Below are 20,364 nucleotides of genomic sequence, written 5' to 3' on the forward strand. Positions count from 1 at the left end.
AAAAGGATTAAAGCACAGCAGACACAGAGTCAACAGACTGCAGGGATTAGCTGCAAATTCGCAGGGTTGAACAAGGTAGGAGTTGTTACTTTCCAAAGTGAGTGAGTTTAGAAAAGAAAAGAAAAGAGGAGAACACTGGAAGTATTAATAGATAAATGTTATAAAACAGTGTTTATGGTCAATTGCAGTTTATAGTTTCCCAGGTTTGAAGTGCCATGCAGGGTCACCTCCAGGTTCAGGCCCAGAGGACGGTTCATAGGTGAGAGCCAGGGGACGTTGGCCCTGCTCCTCCTGCCCGTCATATTCTTCCTCCTCCTCCTCCTCTTCCTCCTCAGAGTCAAAGAGAGTGCGGGCCGAGCGAAGGTTGGGCCGCGTGTCGATGCAGACAGATTTGTGTGTGCGCTGGTAGGTGAAGGACATTGATTCTGAGGTGTGAGAGTGAGTAATGCGCACTGCACCGGACCACAAGAGAGAAGTTGAAGTGAAATAAAGGGGCGAAAAAAGGAAGAGGAATAATGAGGAAGAAGTGAAAACAAGGGAAAAAGAAAGGGAATGCATGCAGAGATGTATTTGTATACACAAGTGTCTTTGAGCATTTAGATATACATGTTGGTGCCAGATAAACAAAGAGCTAGAGAATAAGTCTCGACCTGGATATCCCTCTCCCATGTCCAAGTCGTTGCCACTGCTGATGCTGGTGGAGTCCAGAGAGTGAACGCTGAGGGAGGTGATCTGGCAGCGAAGCTGTTCGATGTCACTGTCTTTACTGTCCAACGCCATCTGAAGCTCCAGACGGACCTGGTTCTCTTCTGCTATCAGCTGAACAACAAACACAAACAGATTTTTAGATGCACACAGTTCTTTGTGCTACATTATTTATCTGAGCAGGTTATTAACCGGAAGCATGGTGCACAAAAAAGAGCCTCTGCAATAATTCGGAGGAACAATCTTTACACACGTAATTCCAACGACAAAAGATGCCCATTTTTTCACTTTTGCTGTCAACCTGGAGGAATTTCCTCCGATCCTACTACCAAAGAACAAACCTATTAATTCCAAGCAAATGCAGAAGTCAGTATCTCCATCCACATCTTGCTGCACAGTAAGAATTGAAATTCGTCATAGAAACTCAGCCCCCCACTTTCTCCACTGACTCAGAAATACAGATGTTTTTTGCTTTATGTATATATTTCTGTGCATCTTCAGACAGTGTGGGTGTACTGACCGCCTGCATATCTGTCAGCTCTTTCTGGTATTTGATGATAGTGCTGTTGAGTTTCTCCTTCTCTGTTCTCAGCTCCAGCTGCAGCTTCCTGTTTTCCTTCTCCTTCCTGTGCACCTCGGTGTCGATGGTTCGGTGGCCTCCCCGCAACGTCTCCCTTCTGTTCATCACCTCAGCCAGCTTGTTCACAGCCTGCGAGCAACACAGCACGATGTAGCTTTACAAAGATCTATTTATGATAAAGATGAACTCAGTAAATACGCAGGGAAGCCTGCAGGAATATCAATGCTGCTGCAAGAACCATTTTTTTTATGCTTGCTTCAAATACCAGTGATTTTGCCCAGAGTTCAACACAAGCCTGTGGGACAAAATTATTCTTAACAACAAATGATGTGAGATAAGACTTGTCTGTGAAAATAGATTGAGTATAGAAGGTATTCCAGGCTTTTGAGACCTGTGTAGGTGCCCAGACACACACCTGAATTTTTAGTGTCCTTTCATTCTGCAGCTGCTTTTCAAAGGACAGTTTGAGAGAGTTGATCTGCTTCTCCTCCTCCCTGGCTTTCTGGAGCTCTGTAAAAATAGCAGTGATAAATATTAATCAGGAATAATATACATTTTTATGTGGCATAAATTTCATAGCAGTAATGCACATGGCCAGCAAAAAAACAATATTCTGCTGTACTGCAGGCACCTTACTCACATGAGGACATCAATCATTACATTTCATGACATTTTTACAGCTTTCTCTCCATAAACCATGTGGACATGTAAGACAGCTTGTAAACACATTTTCCTGGACTCAGGAAAAATGTCATTTTGGTGGAAATCTGTTCTCTCTGGTGCTCATTAAGTCAAAATGACACTCACGTTGCTGCATGTCTTTCAGCTGGTTGTTGAGCTCTTCTTTCTCACTGGCCAGATTGGCTACGTCCACCGTCAGAGTGCGATTGGACTCCTCCAGCTGTGATGGGTGAGAGAATGGAGGCGAGCTGGTGTCATTAATACATACAATGCTGGCAAGAAGAGGTCATTTTTATGTTCGTTTCGGAACAGAAGTGACGGTGTGCTTTACAGGAGGAAGAAGTCGAATAATATGTCAATGGATCTAAAAGTTTGTATAATTTATGACCCTTTTACTACAAATGTTTTCATCAAACTGTCTAGTTACAGGAGAATTTTATATCTGAACCACCTGCAAAGACAAGCAACTCATTGATAATCAACTCATTAAAAGCAACGTGTGTAGATTATGACCACCAGGAGTGCTAAAGAGTCACCTTTTTGTGTGGAGGTTCCCAACTTGTTTCTATCTTTTTATAGTCTTGCTACCAGGTTTAGGTGATTCCATTGAGGTGAATCTGACTGACAACCCAAGGACACTATGCCCGCCCACCTACAGCTGAAACCTGACTGCACCAAAGGCCTGTCAATCAAACCAGGCATGCCCCAAACATACATGTCATACCTAATTATTTATGGAACTAATTTCAGAAGCACCACCAGGACCCTGATCAGAAGGAGGGAATAAATGACATCATGACTTGTGAATTTTTTTTTACTTGAAGTTGTCTATGGATGAATGTCTATGGAACCAGGTGTTTTGTGGATCCAACCCCTAGTGGCCCTCAGTGGTATTGAACTTTAAGGCACTTCTGCAATGGCTTTCATTTTATTTAGACACGGAGACACAAGCTAGTGATGGTTACAACTCATGAGGAAGGCCAAAAACTGAACAGATTTGTTAGAGCTAAATGACACATAATACCTTTTGGTGAGTAATACTCATTGTAAACAGAAATTGTTTACAAAAGTCAAGAGGATACTTTTAGCTAGCAGAACAGAAAAGCAGAAATGAAAAGGAAGGCTGTTTTAGATGAAGTCTGCACATCTGCTGAAGTAATATCAATTCAAATTCACACCTGAATTTGAAAACAAAACAAAGAAATCTCAAACTTAATCTTAAAATAAACTTTCTGGATCGAATCAACTGACATCTGATCTGATCTCACCGAGCTGATGGTGGCCTCCTTGTCGCTGAGCTCCTGTTTGTGTCTCGCCATCATGTCTTTGATCTCCAGCTCCTTCATGATCTTCTCCTTCTCCAGGTCGGAGTACTGCTCCTCCGCGATGGAGCGAGCCAGCTGCTCAGAGTCCGCTTTGGTCAAACTGGTTTCCAGCTGGGCTGTCATCGAATCCCTGTGGAGGGAGACAGAGCATGAATTGTTATTACCTTGTGACACAGCTAGAGCTGGATAAATATTTGAGCTACAAAAAAATCCCTGCTGTTAATATGCCAGTCAGAAATCGACTACCTGCAGTGTAACCGTACATTATTATCGCAGTGCCCTTTTTGTCATTGCAGACCTTTACAGCATTTTCGACGTGACACTATGTGAACTGGTTTAACTACATGTAATCTGTGGCTTCTGTGCATCTGGGAAAGCCACTAATCTGGTTCAACTTTATTCAAATCCTGCAATTTGGCTGAGATGAATTCACAGAGGGCAAATAACGCTAATCTAGGAAGTCTGTTACATTCTTTAAATTACAGATAATATGAAGTTTATAGTGTTTAAGTGCCACTGTCATTTAAATGTAAAAATACAGTGGGTACGGAAAGTATTCAGACCCCTTTAAATTTTTCACTCTTTGTTTCATTGCAGCCATTTGCTAAAATCAAAAAAGTTCATTTTATTTCTCATTAATGTACACTCAGCACCCCATGTTGACAGATAAAAAACAGAAATGTAGAAATGTGTGCAAATTTATTAAAAAAGAAAAACTGAAATATCACATGGTCATAAGTATTCAGACCCTTTGCTGTGACACTCATATTTAACTCACATGCTGTCCATTTCTTCTGATCCTCCTTGAGATGGTTCTACTCCTTCATTGGAGTCCAGCTGTGTTTAATTAAACTGATTGGACTTGATTAGGAAAGGCACACACCTGTCTATATAAGACCTTACAGCTCACAGTGCATGTCAGAGCAAATGAGAATCATGAGGTCGAAGGAACTGTCCAAGGAGCTCAGAGACAGAATTGTGGCAAGGCACAGATCTGGCCGAGGTTACAAAATAATTTCTGCAGCACTCAAGGTTCCTAAGAGCACAGTGGCCTCCATAATCCTTAAATGGAAGAAGTTTGGGACGACCAGAACTCTTCCTAGACCTGGCCGTCCAGCCAAACTGAGCAATCGTGGGAGAAGAGCCTTGGTGAGAGAGGTAAAGAAGAACCCAAAGATCACTGTGGCTGAGCTCCAGAGATGCAGTAGGGAGATGGGAGAAAGTTCCACAAAGTCAACTATCACTGCAGCCCTCCACCAGTCGGGGCTTTATGGCAGAGTGGCCCGACGGAAGCCTCTCCTCAGTGCAAGACATATGAAAGCCCGCATAGAGTTTGACAAAAAACACATGAAGGACTCCCAGACTATGAGAAATAAGATTCTCTGGTCTGATGAGACCAAGATTGAACTTTTTGGCGTTAATTCTAAGCGGTATGTGTGGAGAAAACCAGGCACTGCTCATCACCTGCCCAATACAATCCCAACAGTGAAACATGGTGGTGGCAGCATCATGCTATGGGGGTGTTTTTCAGCTGCAGGGACAGGACGACCGGTTGCAATTGAAGGAAAGATGAATGCGGCCAAGTACAGAGATATCCTGGAAGAAAACCTCTTCCAGAGTGCTCTGGACCTCAGACTGGGCCGGAGGTTCACCTTCCAACAAGACAATGACCCTAAGCACACAGCTAAAATAACAAAGGAGTGGCTTCGGAACAACTCTGTGACCATTCTTGACTGGCCCAGCCAGAGCCCTGACCTAAACCCAATTGAGCATCTCTGGAGAGACCTGAAAATGGCTGTCCACCAACGTTCACCGTCCAACCTGACGGAACTGGAGAGGATCTGCAAGGAAGAATGGCAGAGGATCCCCAAATCCAGGTGTGAAAAGCTTGTTGCATCATTCCCAAGAAGACTCATGGCTGTACGAGCTCAAAAGGGTGCTTCTACTCAATACTGAGCAAAGGGTCTGAATACTTATGACCATGTGATATTTCAGTTTTTCTTTTTTAATAAATTTGCACAAATTTCTACATTTCTGTTTTTTTCTGTCAACATGGGGTGCTGAGTGTACATTAATGAGAAATAAAATGAACTTTTTTGATTTTAGCAAATGGCTGCAATGAAACAAAGAGTGAAAAATTTAAAGGGGTCTGAACACTTTCCGTATCCACTGTATACTGTACCCGAGTTTGCACCTTGTCGTGTAGCATGTTTTATTATTTATAATTTTTTGTCTTGACATGTCCATGTCCCTTTTTTGCTTTCGGTTCTTCTTGTTAATATCTGGACGAGTGTGTTATGTGTATGTTGCAAGTTCATTGCTATACTGTTTCTTGCTGAAGCGTTTCTCGACCAGATAAGGAGTCCACTGGAGGTCCAAGCACAGACAGCAGTGACAGTTACCTTTCCTCCTGGTATTCTGCCAGTCGCTGCTGCGCCTCTTTGTACAGCTTGTTCCTCTCATCACATTCATCCTTCAGCTCGCGGATCTGCGTCTTGTAAAGGGTCTTAGATGAAGACAACATGTACGTTCAGTTAGTTTCATATCACACGTTAAAAGACGATTGCACCAAGACAATATATACACTTAGGGAGTCAATTTTGAGAAATGTACTCTCTCTTCATGTTCAAGCCACATATTGTAGATATATGATATTTATAGCTAGGCTGACAATATATGTTAGCTGTGCTGACTTTCAAATGTTTGGCTGTCACTGCTGTTCGCAGGCAGGAGGCACAAAAAAAGCAAAGAAAGAGTTACTGTGAAATACTGCTCTGCCTCCAGTTGGTCCTTCAGTTCCTTCAACTGGCCGTCAGCCTCCTGCTTTTCCCTGAAACACCACCAAAAATCTGTCAATCACTGCTGCAGGCCAGCTGAACACCAGAGCCAAAGCAGCGTCCTCAAATCACATAAAAACCGAGATGTGCCAGCAACGTTACAACAGTCACAAATGCAGCTTCTCTGTGTGTGCATGTACATTATGTTCATTGGGACATTGATTGTGTGTGTGTGTGTGTGTGTGTGTGTGTGTGTGTGTGTGTGTGTGTGTGTGTCTGTCTGACCTGCGTAGCTCCTGGTTCTGTTTCTCCAGAATCTGCTTCATGTCCAGCAGGTGGTTGAGCTCCTGTTTGAGCTGTTTTTCTGAGGAGTGCAGCACAGACACCTGCTGGTTCTGGATCTTCAGATCACTCTGGCTCAAACTGCGCTTGTGCATCTCCTGCTCCAGACGAAGCCTCAGGTGCACCACCTGTAGACACAAACATAATGTGGTTCCTCAAAATGGTAGTTAGCTACACATATACGGAGCTGCAATTTACTGTTTATTATTTTAAGAATTTGAAAAGCTTTATAGTCCATAAATTGCCAGAAAATAAGACATCGCAAGGTTTTTGACCATTTTGTCTGTTTTGTTTCAGCTCCACAAAATGAAAGTATGCACTCTGTGAATTATATAGAGGCTCTAGGATATGTCTTTACAACCGTTATGGTTACATGATGCTGTTGGACACCGTGATTGGGTCGTACCTCTTCAGAAAGTTTCTCCTTCTGAGCCTGCAGCTCGTCCATCTTGTGCTGCGCCTGCTTGTAGTCGCAGTCCAGCATGGAGTGGTCCTTCTCCAGCTGCAGCAGCTTCCCCTCCACCTGCAGCTTCAAGCTGCGCTCCTCCTGCAGGGTGCACTCCATCTCTGGAGCAAAGGAAATGGCAAAGAAAACCATCAGGAGGGTAATCGACACCGCGCTCAATAGTGCAGTATCGACAAAACCATTCTTGCCTTTCAATGAACTTGCTCGGAGCAGCAGATAAATGGTTGAGTGTGAGAGGGACAATCAGCAAAGTGTCTGAAGGCCAGTTTATTATAGTTTTATGTCGCAGCCCTGTAGTTATTTGCAAATGCTGTCTGTTATATGTCTTCTCCATAAATCAAGCCTCCACTTTCATTCACGCCTTCTCCAGCTTTCCTAAAAAGTTGCAGACACTTTTGGACTTTCGAGATTGGTATTTCTTTTGATTCTTTGTGTTATTTAATGCAATGTTTGTGTTAAGTTATGTGAGTAAAATATAGTTTAAAGCACTGCTTTCATATCTACGTTATTCATCTACAGTATATTATAGTATTCAGTATTCTTGGATCAACTTTCATTTTATTGTTCTCCCGCTTGCTCACCTTTTAAGGCCTCAGATTTAGCCTCCTCGATGGACTGGTAGATATTGTTTTTATCAGCAAGCTTGGCTTTGGTGGCCTTGTGTTCTGCTTCCTCCTGCTCCAGATTCTGCTGGAGCGACTTCAGCTTGAACGTTAAGTCGATCTCTTGATTGTTCTTTTCCTACAGAGTGGAAATGAAGGTTTTTAGGATGAATATTTCTCAGTTAATGCTGGAAATTAGAAGGTAGAAATGACAACCAACCTTCTCGAGGTCATTGAGCTTCTCTTGTAGGTCCTTCTTCTCAGTCTGGACCTTGGAGAGAGATGATTTCACCTCTTTCAGCTCTTCTTCTAGGCCAGATATACGTCCTAAGGTGGGGGAATGGGAATGGGGGGGGGGGGGGGGGGAGGACATAATAACAAATTTATTATAGAAAGAATTTAGGACGACTTGTACGATTTTTCAGGATTGCTGCCAGAATTAGGTTGTATATGATGTGACAGTCTTCAGACAAACGTGCAGTAAATTAAATAAATGCACCGGAGGTGTTCTGTTTCAGACATTACATAATGACCCAGCCCATGTTCGGCCTTAAATATTCAAAAAAACGCTGCACTTCATGATTTATTTCCTTTTCCCTAACTCCACCCACAAGGGGGGAAATCATGAAGCATCACAGTAAATAGGTAACACTTGTGTTTGAATACATCCTCCTCTGACCTCAGCGACGGGCCTCTTTGCATGGACTGAGCATGTTGAAGTTTCCAAACAGCAACTCACAAGAGGTTCTGGCTCAGGTCTTGTTTTGGCTTTTATTGCCGCTTTGCTTCTCTCTCAGCCTTTTGAGCAGATGTTTCCACCTATGATCAAACATTTCCCAAAGCCGGGTCCAAAAAACGATTCACATCTAAATACCCTGTTTGGTCTCCAGCTCCAACTCCTGTAATCACTTTTTCCTGTTGCTGAGGAGATGTTTACTGCAGTAGCTTTCAACAAGTCGATGAAGATCAATCTGATTACCTGCAGTTGTGGCATTGAATTACCGTCTTCGACTGGTAAATTTAAAATTTTCTAACCCTTTACTATTTTAATAGACACATTAAAGTTAGTCAAACAGATAGTTATTGAAATCAAATTTAACAGCCACACCTTAACAACATCTTTCCTCAGCTTATTGCTAGTTTTTGACATCTTTGTTTTGGCTACGTATATGAATTAAAGTGACAGTCCTGTGAGAGTTTACCTACATTTTGCTAACATTAGCCACTAACAACTACTGATTGCACCGCATCAAGTAGTGTGTTGGGAAACTAAACCTTTAATTTGCCTTGCTTTAAATCTACTTGAGACTATTTACTGGGTGCATTTTAACAGCTGCTACGCTCAAAGTGTAATAGAGAGACTCCATTGTCTCACCCTGCAGGTCAGTAATAGTTTCGGTTCCAAGGTTGCGGTCTCTTCTCTCCTCCTCCAGCTCGGCCTGCAGTCCCCTCAGCTGCTTCTCCAGCTCCATCTTGCCGTTTTCCAGTTGGCTGCACTTTTCCTGCATCTCCCTGAGGTTGACCTCGAGGCTCTGGGCTTGTTTCTGCGCCTCCGCTTGACTCTTCTTCAGCCGCGCTACTGCCTCCTGCTCAGCCTGAAGCACAATGTTGGCCTCCTCGAGCTACAGATACAAATATTTTGTGATGTGAAAAAAAGATCAAAACAGCGGTCACTGTTGCTTGCTGGGATAAGGCTTACTGAATTTACATGTCTGATTTGCACAAGTACAATTACTCATGAAACAGTGAAGCATTGTGAAAAATTATGAATTGTAAAGATATGGTGGGTGATGTTAAAAAGCCCTCTACTCACTTGTTTTTGCAGCTGGATGTTTTTCTCATTTGAGATCTGTGAATTCTGGTTCCTCTTCCTCAGATCCTCCAGCTGGTCCCTCAGGTTATTCACTGATTAATAAACACATAGTCATGTAGAGCGTTAATGTAGTATTTGATATAACACATTCAGTGGACCCCGGAAATACCGCAATCCATTCAATTAGAGCTTGTATTTATTCACAGTGGAAAACGAGGCGTCCTGGATGTCCTTGAGTTTCAGTTACATTTGAATACTTTTAACTTTCAAAGGGAAATGATCAGATTCATAGGTACAATTTTTGTAAATTAGAACAATCAATGACCTGCACTGTATAAATATACAGGTATCCAATTTTATAAAATCATTACAATAAAGGAATCGGAAAATGCACATGGAAACATATTCAGGAGTTGTAAGCCAAATATTTTCATAGGATTTCTTCTTGGCTGCTCACATTCATTCTCCAGGCTGCGTTTTCTGTCAGTTTCAATCTCCACCTTGCGCAGACTCTCGGCACTCTGGTGCTGCAGCAGAGCTCGCTCTCTCTCCAGCTGCCTCAGTGAGGCCTCAACTCTCTGCCTGCTATTCATCTAACGAGAGAAGGATTCACACACACTGTAAGTGAAAACAAACTCCGACTACCTACTGTAGCATATCAGGTATATAGTTTAAATGCATCCATTCAATCTTACCTCCTTATCCAAGTCTTTGACCAGCTTGTCTAAACGATTGGTAGCATTTCTGGGGAGTAAAAACAGTTTAATGAATTAGATTATTAGACAAAGTTTCTCTTTATTTATATGCACATTGTTTACTGCAATTGTTAAAAAATATTCTAAAACACAATATAGACTATGTGCGAGACAAAAACAACTTTGCTCTGTCTGTGCTTTTGTTGAAAGGTTTTTCTTTTAATTTGCCTTCTTAAGAGTCTCTAAAAACTTCAGCTTTGGGGGATGTGATGTCACGTCCTGTTTTCTAAACAAACCTGCATACTTCCTGACAAAATGAAAATCTCTTCCGTGCCTGAAAGAATGGGACAATCTTTTAACTGATTGTCAGTTTTACAGACACCAGTTACACCAGTGTCTAAAATTGAAGGGATCAATATAAGCATGTTACATGTACCACTGTAAAAATATTAAATATAAATTGGATAATTATGTATTCATTTCCTTTTCATGGTAAAGATCCATTTAAATAACACTTTAAAGTAAAAGTTTAGTTGTTAGTTAGATTGTTTGAATGAGATGCTTTATTATGAGTGAAAAGTAGCTTCATGTTTTCAGTTTGTACAGTAACTAGTATCATATATCATGGTGGTGCTCAGTTTGTGTGTTTGTGTGTGTTTCGTCGTACTTGCACTTGTGGTCCAGCTCGTCTTTGGCCTGCATGTCATGGTTGAGCTGCTCCTCCAGCTGTTGAAGCTTTTTCAGCAGCTGCTCAGAAAGACAGACAGATGACCAGAAAATATTGATATTATCTAATCTATTACCATACTTTAGGATCTGTTTTTTATTTCACCTCTGACCTCACGCAGAAAAACACCCACCTCTTTCTTACTGTCTGAACAATTCTCCTTATCCTCCAAGTTTTCCTCACACTTTTCTGAATCCCCCACAGAGTCACTGTTATTTCCCTTCAGCAGCCTGAGCGAGAGAGAAGAAGGAGAGAGCCATGAATGTTTGGAGCCGAGTTTACCCGAGGTGCTTTTCCAACCCTGACAACATCCCACACGTCCCGCAGGTCCAAATTTAGACAACCAAGTCACATATTTCGACTTCACCAGATCCATAATGCCAATCGGTTTGTCAGAGGAAGCGGGATGTTCATCCAGATACATGTTGCATGATTTTCTCGTTACCATGTAGACAGCGTTTATACTGAATAACCCAAAGCTCACGCATGGAGCACATAACCTGGAACCACACACTGTGAAAAAAAACACAGTCTTATTCTTATATCTGAATCGGTTTACCTTTGGAGAAATCTTTCAACCCACTCAGTCTGTTTCCAACTGTTAACCATGTTGGTGGACTTGTAATGGTGGGCAATCTCTGGGAATCATTAAATAAATCTGCCACATTGCTGCATAATGACCAAAGAATCTGAAAGTCTTTTTGTGAGACCAGTTTTGCCCTTTAGGGAAACAGTTCTTGCATGGTGTTCATAATTTCTTAAAAATAAAAAGGCTTACAGCTGAAAAGGATGTGTCTTAAAATGATCTGTTAGACTTCAGTGTGAGTTATTATCAGTCAATATTCATGTTAAATAAGAAAATTGAGCACTTGATTGCCACGTAAGCTGTTCAATCATTTACTGAATGGTTTAAATTGCATTGTTTTGACCTTGATTCTGTTTTTTCAGATTAATGTGGAAGACACAAATAGCTGAACATTCATTTTCATTAATACAAGCCTAAAAAGTTGAATAATAACTTTAGTTAGACAACATTGCTGAACAAATCAATATAGGATCATAAATCCAACACATAAATGTATATTTTTTTCAGTTTTCACTGAACAAAACCCTGGTTTAGAAACTAGGATTCATCATAAGTAAAGTGGGCAGCTAAAGGGAATGTCAGTACAAGGCAGTAGTGTGAAAGTGAAACAGGCCTCCAGTGTCTGACCGGTGTAAGACTGGATTAAAGGTATGAAGCTGTCTTTTCTCTCGTGTTTCAGGCACGCTGCTGTCCTGAAGCCTGCTTCCTTAGTGTAGGAATCTCACATATTCACAAGCATTGAATTGGCATTTGTCTACATAAAATCCTTATATCAATATTTAAAGCACATTAACAAAAATAAAAGCTCACCAAGTATGAATATAGATAAAACTCCTGAGCACAACAGCAGAGACAAGTAAAGAAAGTATTAGAAAAAAAGACTTACTGATCCTCCTTGAAGTACGTGAAGCCAATAAATGGTAGCTGGTTGCCCACAAAGGCTTTGGGTGGAGGAAAGGTCTCAGCATCTCCTTTATCCTCCTCTATGTCATCAAAGTTACTGGTGTCTATGTCACTGTTCAGCTCCGGCACAACTGGGGCCACAGCTGGAAGACAGAAACAGAAAGAGAGTCATGGAGCGAAAAGGGGAAAGAGGAGGAGGTGCGAACCAGGAGAGCTCGACGAAAGAGAAAGATGCTGTTTTACATAAAATGAAATAGTCAAAGGTTGAAATCTCACACTGCAGGTATTTAAATTTTAAATACATTTTCAGAAATCTTTCAGCATTGCATATTTGTTTCAGCATTTTGAGGAAACTCTGTGCCAACTTTGGCACTGCTTATGGCAGGAGTAAGCTTTCTGCAGGTTGGCGTGAGCCTGACACCACTCCTTTTCCCGTACAGTACTCGCTTTGTGCCCCACACACAGCGCCTTTCACAAACGAAGCCTAACCACGCCAGGAGAGAACGCTCCTTCTACTTCCTTCTCACAGCCAGGCGCACTTTAAAAGTCTGCGCAACACGCAGACAAAAATGTGTCATAGGGCCAATCAGATAAAACTAAGCGAGTACTTTAGCTTATAAATAGTCCCTAATTTAGAAAAAAAAAAAAAAAAAGAAAAAAAAAAGCAGCCATTGTAAATCGAGTCCTTCAGACCAAGGCAATTCTGGCTCTAAGCAAAGATCTCATTACTGTTAGGTCAAGACACAACCTCCGGCGTGACAAATGTGACTCAAAGATGGTGGAGAAAATACAGGCAAAGATCAAGCAGAGGAATGAAACAAATGATGGGGAAATAAAAAAGAAGAGGCAGAAAAAAAAGCTAGAATGTGGTGAGACAGAGAGAGACACAGGCCGCTCCGTGGAGGCCCTTGTGGCACGACTTCCCAGAATGCTCTCTGATAGCGGGCGACTAATGACAGGCAGCCGTGGCCACAGTGAGAGTCAGAGAGCGGGAGCAACCCTCCAAACTGGGGCGCCCCTCTCATTAGGCCGCTCCACGCAGGCCGCACAGCCTGCCCCGCCTGCCGCTGAGCGGGACGCTGCCTCCCGTCGCATCCATCCATCACCCCTCAACCATCCACGGTGCTCCCCTCAACCATCCACGGTGCTCCCCTCAACCATCCACGGTGCTCCCCTCAACCATCCACGGTGCTCCCCTCAACCATCCACGGTGCTCCCCTCAACCATCCCGAGGCTTATTAAACATTAAGACAACTAGGAGAGGATAAGAGCCCAAAACACACCGGAGTCAGGGGCACAAAGCAGAGAGTAAACAGACACAGAGGGTCGGGAGGTACAAGCAGCTCTGCGGGATGCCAGAACAGGAGCAGGGTCATGTTTTTAATGTGTGTGTGTGTGTGTGTGTGTGTGTGTGTGTGTGTGTGTGTGTGTGTGTGTGTGTGTGTGTGTGCGTGTGTGTGCATGTCTGCGTGAGACAGGACATGCATGTGCAAACATAAGGGGAGCTGAGCAGCACAGCGGTGGCACAGCAGTGGTTTCTTGTTCCAGACTGCCAGGCTCTGATCAGGAGTTCTGTCTGTTGTCTTAATCAGAGCCAGGTGAAGCAGCACGAGCGAGAGCCAAAGAAAAAGAGTCTGAATCTAATTATACACAGACACAGAGGTCCTGTTCATATTCCTGATTTATCCTCTCCCCGTATTTTCCTTCTTATTTCTTATTTCCTTCCTTCATAGTTGATGATATGGTGCAGAGGGTTTATGTCAGTGATCAAATGGTAAATTTGAAATGTTACAGTAAACACTTGATAATGTTGTATCTGATATATATAATAACAACTTCCAATCTGTACAAAAAAAAACTTAGAATCTCTTTCTGTAATGTTTTTTATTTTTATTTTATGTGACCCAGAAAAGGTCATGAGTGCAATCTGTATTCTTTCATTCTCGCTTTTTATTTTTGTTTGATTATCTTTTTTCATACACCTGTGTGTAAAATAAACTCTATAACAGCATTTTAAAATCCATATCCCAAGTGTATGGCTGTATGATTATTGATTTAGCATTGATTACTGATGTTTTCTTCTCTTTCTCTGCTGAATTAACTTGTAAATGCAAATGAAACCTGAAATAAAATTGAATATTTTAATCATACAAAATCATTTTAAATGTAACAGCATCACATTCTTGTATGTTATCTGTAATATGTTGTTGTTTTAATAAGTAATCAGCCAAAAATAATATACCATATCATCACAAGGACAAGCTATTACAATAATCTATTGACTATATAAAACTAGCAGTTGTTATTGCACTTGGGACTCATCTTAATGGATAAACTGAGTCTTGGATTTATATAATTTAGACATGGTTATGCTGTCCGTCCCCCTGCCACAACATATTCCAACTTTGAATCAATCGTCCTTCAGTTTCATCAGTGTGTGTCATTCTATTACGTTTGCTGCAGGAATAAGATGTTTAATCTGTTGAAGGATGCAGGGCAACGACATTTTCTTATATTGAACACATTCATTCACACTTTCATATTCTCAATTCTCTCTGAATTAAGCTTGTAGGTTGTAGCCATATGTAGTTGGTTATCCTGCAGGTTTTTCTACGATATGTGATCTCTTGCTCTGCACAGCATCTTGTAATATAATGTAAGATATGAGTGTGGAGCATATGGAGAGCATGTGTACCATATATGTAGGCTTAATGACTGAGGAGCTGGAAATAAACTTCGAACTCGGGCTGAAGCGAAACAGAGCTGCAGAGGAATGAGCTGGAGATGATAAGAGAAGCAAAATAAGAGCAATGGCAACGAGAAGGAGAGACAACAAGTTGCGTATTACAAGAGATGGAAATCTGCACCTGCATTGTGGGGATTCAAAAATAGAACAGAAGAGAAAAACATGCATGTGCACACACTTACTGTCACGGATGTTGTCAAAGGTCCACTGGTCGTTCTTGAAGAAGGGGTGACATTTGATCTCATCCACTCCGGTGCGGCCCAAACGAACCTTCCTGCACACAGTGACAGGAGCAAGCAGTCAGACTGTGAGCAGAGTCGCCCCAGTGTGAACACAAAACACCCCCCGCTCCTCCTCCCTCCCTCCACCATCACCAACATGTCACACCAGACACACGGAGCCTAGCCGAGTGACCACTCTGCACTAACCACACTGACCGGCATGGAGAGCCGCATGATCACTGGTGGAACCTGGACACGCCTGAGAACCTCCTCTACCCAGCCAGACCCGGGAGAATACAGTCCCAGTGAGTGAAGACAGCAGGATCAGAGAGCAGAAGGCAACATCAACAACCCCGACTGACTCAACGCAACTGCTAAACCTTCCCTCCTTCTCTCCTCTCTCGCTCTGTGAACCTCCACACACGCTCTGTTTCTCTCTTTTCGCCTCGTCCCCCTTTTCTCCCTCCTTCACCTCTGGGTACTGGGCTGGAGGGGTGCGGCAGTTTGGGCTTGCCACGTGTGGGACATTCCAGATCCAGCCAAGAGGAAGAGAGGGCAGGGGTGGGGAGGAAGAAAGAGCGAAAAGGAGAGTTTTTGAACCCCTGCATAAAAAAAAGAAGTGACATGCAACCAAGTCAGGCTTACAAGCTGTGTCTCAGTGCCAAGAAAACTGTCGGGCTGCAGAGGAGAAAGTTACAGCTGAAAAGGGAGCATGGAGAAATGGAAAGTGGCACCAAGAAAAGCTGGAGGAAAGGATTTATAAATACAGAGTGATGAAAAACATATGAAGAAGGAAAGATTAAAAACAAGAGAGGGTGGTAGTGGTTACAGAAATGATTCAGCAAGATAGGGAGAGAGTGACAGAGCATGTGGGTTAAATGGTGAATGCAGTCATTGGTTGGAGTGTCCAAGATTTGTGAGTGAGTGAGTGAGTGTGGGTGGATGTGTGTGTGTGTGTGTGGGTGGGTGGGTGGGTGTGTGTGTGTGTGTGTGTGTGTGTGTGTGTGTGTGGGTGGGTGGGTGTGTGTGTGTGTGCGTCGCTTGGCAGCCGTACACACATGTGAGAATCTGTCTGTGGTGAGAGAATAGTGAGTGAGAAGGTAAATAAACTGAGTGACGAAAAATGAAAGGCTGCTCTGTATGAAGCAGAAAGGGCCTGTGTTTGAGCCCCGTTGGGGAGGGGCTACTAATGTAAACAGGAAGTGGTTTCTTCCAGGGTGATGGGCCACTAACCAGGAACATGACCGATACACGCATTCATACTTCTTTTAGTTTTAATACGAATAGAACAACCAATAGAAAAATGGTACTTAAATGGTAGCTGTGACCTGCAGTATGCTACACTATACGATAAATCCACAACTGATGATAAATTGAACCAACTGAAGTATTATTTGTGTAGGTAAAGCCTGATATAAGTTATTCCTCATTATAATGAACATACTGTAGGTGCAGTGGTTTATGTGGAGTTGATCCCACATACTATACATACTCATTAGTACACCAAATGTTCTGCCAGTGAAAATGGTCTTTTCAAATGTACTTTTTGCTTCTGTTTGAAAATAGATTTTTCTAATAACTACAGTGCCCAATTTTAAGAAAAGTGTTTAGAAATGTTTTTGTCGTTACATTTTTTGTATTGAAGTATGTGAAACTCAAAGGGCCCCTAGATGGAGTTGGTGGTTTTACTCCGGCTGCACTGAACAAAAGTTCTTTAACTATGTAAACTCTGTTGTTATTTTGACAGAAAAGTCTAAATTGAGCTGTTAGGTGAATGCTTTCCATCCTCCTGTGATCCAAACTTTCTCATTTCATTGGTACACAGTCAACAATCAAGAGAATAGTAGAGTAGAAAAGAAAAGGCTGGGTGTGTGTCCAACTGTCTGCACATGCAATGTCATGTAATTTATAGTTCCATGTGCAAACCTGTCGGTGAGAAAAGCACAGATGAGATCTTTGGCATCCTGAGAAATCGCTACATCGTCTGGGAAGACAAGGGAATTCTTGTGGTTCATGATCTTCCCATAAGTTCCAACCAGAGATTCAGCATAGAAAGGAGTTTCCCCTGTGAGAAGGGGAAGAGGGCAAACTTTCAAAACACTGAACCAAGAACAGCAAAAAGGTTGTCTTTAACAATGATTCATTTCAGTGGACTTGTGTTAAGTTTGAACTGCCATAAAGCAACAAAAATGAAACTAATGCATCCATTACTGATGATTAGACCATTGATTCAGTGATTATAGCTTCACTCCAACATCCTACAACACAACAGGCACTAAATTATATTGTTGCTTGATAAAAAAAAAAAAATGACTGAGTGAAAAGTAGGTAACTTACCAACAAACAACTCAAAGATAAATACTCCTACAGACCACCAGTCACACTCCCGGCCATAGTAACCGTCACCACCTTGAGACTGGAGCACCTCGGGGGAGATGTAGTCTGGTGTGCCTACAGCTGTGTCGCAGTGCACCATACCCATCTGCAGACAGACAAATACACAACACAATATGTAAGAAAAGGATAATGGAATAATAGAGAAGTGACAGTAATAGGGTTGGCAGATATTGTATGTAAATCAGAAATTAACAAAGAGGCCTTAACTCCACCTTTACACGATCAAACCTCTTATAAATCGCATTGAACAGCAATGAATGTATAAAACGAGTTTAGAAATGCATGATTGTACATTCTTTCATTACAACTTCTTTGCAAACTTTCTTGACTGTCCTTAAAATTTTCTCGAAGTAACACATTTTTCAATATTCCATTTTAAGACAGCGGGTAGGAATAGAGATCATTGCACATGAAGTCTATTTAGAGCTTCCTCTTTGTAGTTCTTACTCTACCAGATTGCTTGGCCTGCTTACGAGAGAAGAAATTACATGACACGCTCTGTCTAATAGTAGATTTCCAGAGAGCTCAAATGTGTGAAACCAGCTATTCTGAAATTGTTGTGGTGAAAACAAAAAAGGTCGAAAAACACTGCCTGGCCCAGAGCAGAGGCGGGACTGCTGCCGGACTCTACATTGGTTGTTTAGAACAATAACCTCTGAGGCTTTTTGAAAAACAGCCTGATGTAAGAGTGCGGCGCTGAGCTTCACTTCACTATCTGAACACCTGGTGGTGCACTAAGGCCTTGAAAAAACTTGTCAATTCAGTCTCATTTCAGCTGATTCAGGAGGTGTATTCTCTTCCAAATTAAAGGACTAAAATTCAAAGGGATTCAAACAGATCGGGAAACAAGAGACACAACTATAGATTCCACCTACCGAGTCCATCTTCATGCACGTGCCGAAGTCGGCCAGTTTTAGGTGTCCCTGTTGGTCCAACAGCATGTTGTCAGGTTTAACGTCGCGGTGGATGAAGCCCATGGAGTGGATGGTGTTCAGCGCCAGCACCACTTCGGCCGTGTAGAAGCGAGCCCACTTCTCGGGGATGTCGTAGTTCATGGTGAGCGTGACCAGGTCTCCTCCAGGCATGAACTCCATCACCATATAGAGGTGGCGATCGTCTTGGAAAGCACAGCAGAGCTAGGAGACAGTCACCTGAGTCACTATACTGTCATTACAATAAAAGATTTGATGGGAAAAGGTGTGAGTGTGTTTCCTCTGAATAATCTGTATTGATTTAACAACTGTAAAACTTAATGCCAAAATTATGAGGCCGGATTATAATCTGAGTAGTAGAGCTAGTGTATGAAACAAACATGCAAATTCACAAAATATATGATTTATTCCCTATAATTTGTTAAATTTGTTGTATTTCCAGCTCTTTAAAGCAGCATTGTCCTTTAGTCTTCATACTCGCATTACTAATTATTTTCAAAGTATTTCCTAAATGACTTTGACAGACTTTACAGACATGTTCTCTGTTAACACTTCATGTAACATAACAAGACATATTTCACTATTTATTGGTTCTGTCCATACTGAACATAGCTCAGTTTATTCCCATTATTTCATAATTGTTCAAATTAAATCTGTTAAATCAATGTTATTGTTCTGGTGGAGCCCTTACTGGTGTAGTACCAATAACATTTAATGCAATCTAATCTAAAGGATTAATAATGATCCCCATATTCAAAAAATGTCATGTTCATACAAATAGAAATAACAGTTTGTCATTGCCATTGCTAATTCCCATGTTCAATCCTGAATGTTTAGAAAAGGAAACAAGTAAACGTTCACACCTGGACGACCCAGGGGCTGTGGGAAAAGGCCATGATGTGTCTCTCCTCCCAGAAGAAGGCCGAGTCTGAGCGCTTGATCATCTCAAACTTGTTGAGCTGCTTCATGGCGTAAACTTTCTGAGAGGCCTTGTGCCGGACCTGCATCAGAGGAGGGGGGGGGGGGGGGGGGGGAGGAGGGGGCGAGGCAAAAAGAGGAGATGCTGGAATGTAAACAGTGACATCTCTGCAAAGACAATAAGAACCAGATTGTAAGAATCTCACAATGACCGAGATAACGTGAGAGACGCGGATGCTGAGATGGGAAGCCATAGTTGTGGTACACACCCATAGAAAGACATGCTTACACAAGAATCCAAGCACAAACACACGGAGTCCCCCCCACACACCCCCACACCAGACTTCGCACTCATCTCCCACACATTGAGCCTGTTCAGACTTGCAACAACCACAAGATCTGATGCCTCAGATACCAGATTCAACCAGCTCAAGAGGCAGACATCTGGAAAAACTGGGAGTTAGGGTTAGGAATCACTGCCTGCTTTAAATTTAGAGGCAATTAAGTTGGTCATGATGTAAAAACAAAAGTTGCAGTTGTGTCTGACATGCCAACAACAAGTTGTACATGCGATATGTGCATTTTTGTAGATTGCTGCTCCCTCTAGTGGCTTAAATATGTCTGATGCTTTGCTGCAAACTACTGAATTCAGGAACAGGAGAAGAACTTCCACCTTTAAGTAGCTAAATCCCACTGCTGCATGATGGTAATTTAAAAAAATGAAAAGTGTAACGGAACAATCGCACACCGATTTATTATCCCTCCACAGAGAAACATCTCACCAGCTGCACTTCTCCGTAGGCTCCTCTCCCGATCAGCTTCACTCTTTCAAAGTCTTCGAGCTTCACCTGGAGCTCTCGCAGCTGACTCACCGCCTTTTCATCTGCGGGACGGACATACACGTTACCATAGCAACACAAAGGTCAAGCCACAGCCACTAGGGTTCAA

General features: G+C 42.3%; 1 protein-coding gene across 4 annotated transcripts in view; it reads right to left on the reverse strand.

Moving 5' to 3' along the window:
- Nucleotides 1–20,364, reverse strand: part of LOC138203334 (rho-associated protein kinase 2-like) — a 32,850-nt gene that overhangs the window by 6,059 nt on the left and 6,427 nt on the right. For 3 of the 4 annotated variants that reach the window (XR_011178709.1, XM_069158094.1, XM_069158093.1), the window contains exons 3-27: nucleotides 20,199–20,299; nucleotides 19,362–19,499; nucleotides 18,442–18,702; nucleotides 17,507–17,651; nucleotides 17,096–17,234; nucleotides 15,131–15,222; nucleotides 12,186–12,345; nucleotides 10,847–10,943; nucleotides 10,654–10,733; nucleotides 9,987–10,035; nucleotides 9,749–9,884; nucleotides 9,292–9,383; nucleotides 8,854–9,100; nucleotides 7,699–7,805; nucleotides 7,458–7,617; nucleotides 6,817–6,977; nucleotides 6,354–6,538; nucleotides 6,052–6,121; nucleotides 5,694–5,797; nucleotides 3,235–3,421; nucleotides 2,093–2,186; nucleotides 1,701–1,795; nucleotides 1,226–1,414; nucleotides 651–819; nucleotides 228–452 (exon numbers count right to left, since the gene is read on the reverse strand). Coding sequence is in view for 3 of the 4 variants with exons in the window: in XM_069158094.1 (XP_069014195.1) it covers nucleotides 228–452; nucleotides 651–819; nucleotides 1,226–1,414; nucleotides 1,701–1,795; nucleotides 2,093–2,186; nucleotides 3,235–3,421; nucleotides 5,694–5,797; nucleotides 6,052–6,121; nucleotides 6,354–6,538; nucleotides 6,817–6,977; nucleotides 7,458–7,617; nucleotides 7,699–7,805; nucleotides 8,854–9,100; nucleotides 9,292–9,383; nucleotides 9,749–9,884; nucleotides 9,987–10,035; nucleotides 10,654–10,733; nucleotides 10,847–10,943; nucleotides 12,186–12,345; nucleotides 15,131–15,222; nucleotides 17,096–17,234; nucleotides 17,507–17,651; nucleotides 18,442–18,702; nucleotides 19,362–19,499; nucleotides 20,199–20,299 (3,483 nt within the window). In the remaining variant the exon portion in view is untranslated. The remainder of the gene's footprint in view (nucleotides 1–227; nucleotides 453–650; nucleotides 820–1,225; nucleotides 1,415–1,700; nucleotides 1,796–2,092; nucleotides 2,187–3,234; nucleotides 3,422–5,693; nucleotides 5,798–6,051; nucleotides 6,122–6,353; nucleotides 6,539–6,816; nucleotides 6,978–7,457; nucleotides 7,618–7,698; nucleotides 7,806–8,853; nucleotides 9,101–9,291; nucleotides 9,384–9,748; nucleotides 9,885–9,986; nucleotides 10,036–10,653; nucleotides 10,734–10,846; nucleotides 10,944–12,185; nucleotides 12,346–15,130; nucleotides 15,223–17,095; nucleotides 17,235–17,506; nucleotides 17,652–18,441; nucleotides 18,703–19,361; nucleotides 19,500–20,198; nucleotides 20,300–20,364) is intronic. The other variant, XM_069158095.1, reaches the window with a different exon arrangement.

The sequence above is a fragment of the Embiotoca jacksoni genome, unplaced genomic scaffold (assembly GCF_022577435.1).
Source record: "Embiotoca jacksoni isolate LCO1_2020_lvr unplaced genomic scaffold, fEmbJac1.0.p SCAF_23, whole genome shotgun sequence".
In the NCBI taxonomy this organism is placed as follows: domain Eukaryota; kingdom Metazoa; phylum Chordata; class Actinopteri; family Embiotocidae; genus Embiotoca; species Embiotoca jacksoni.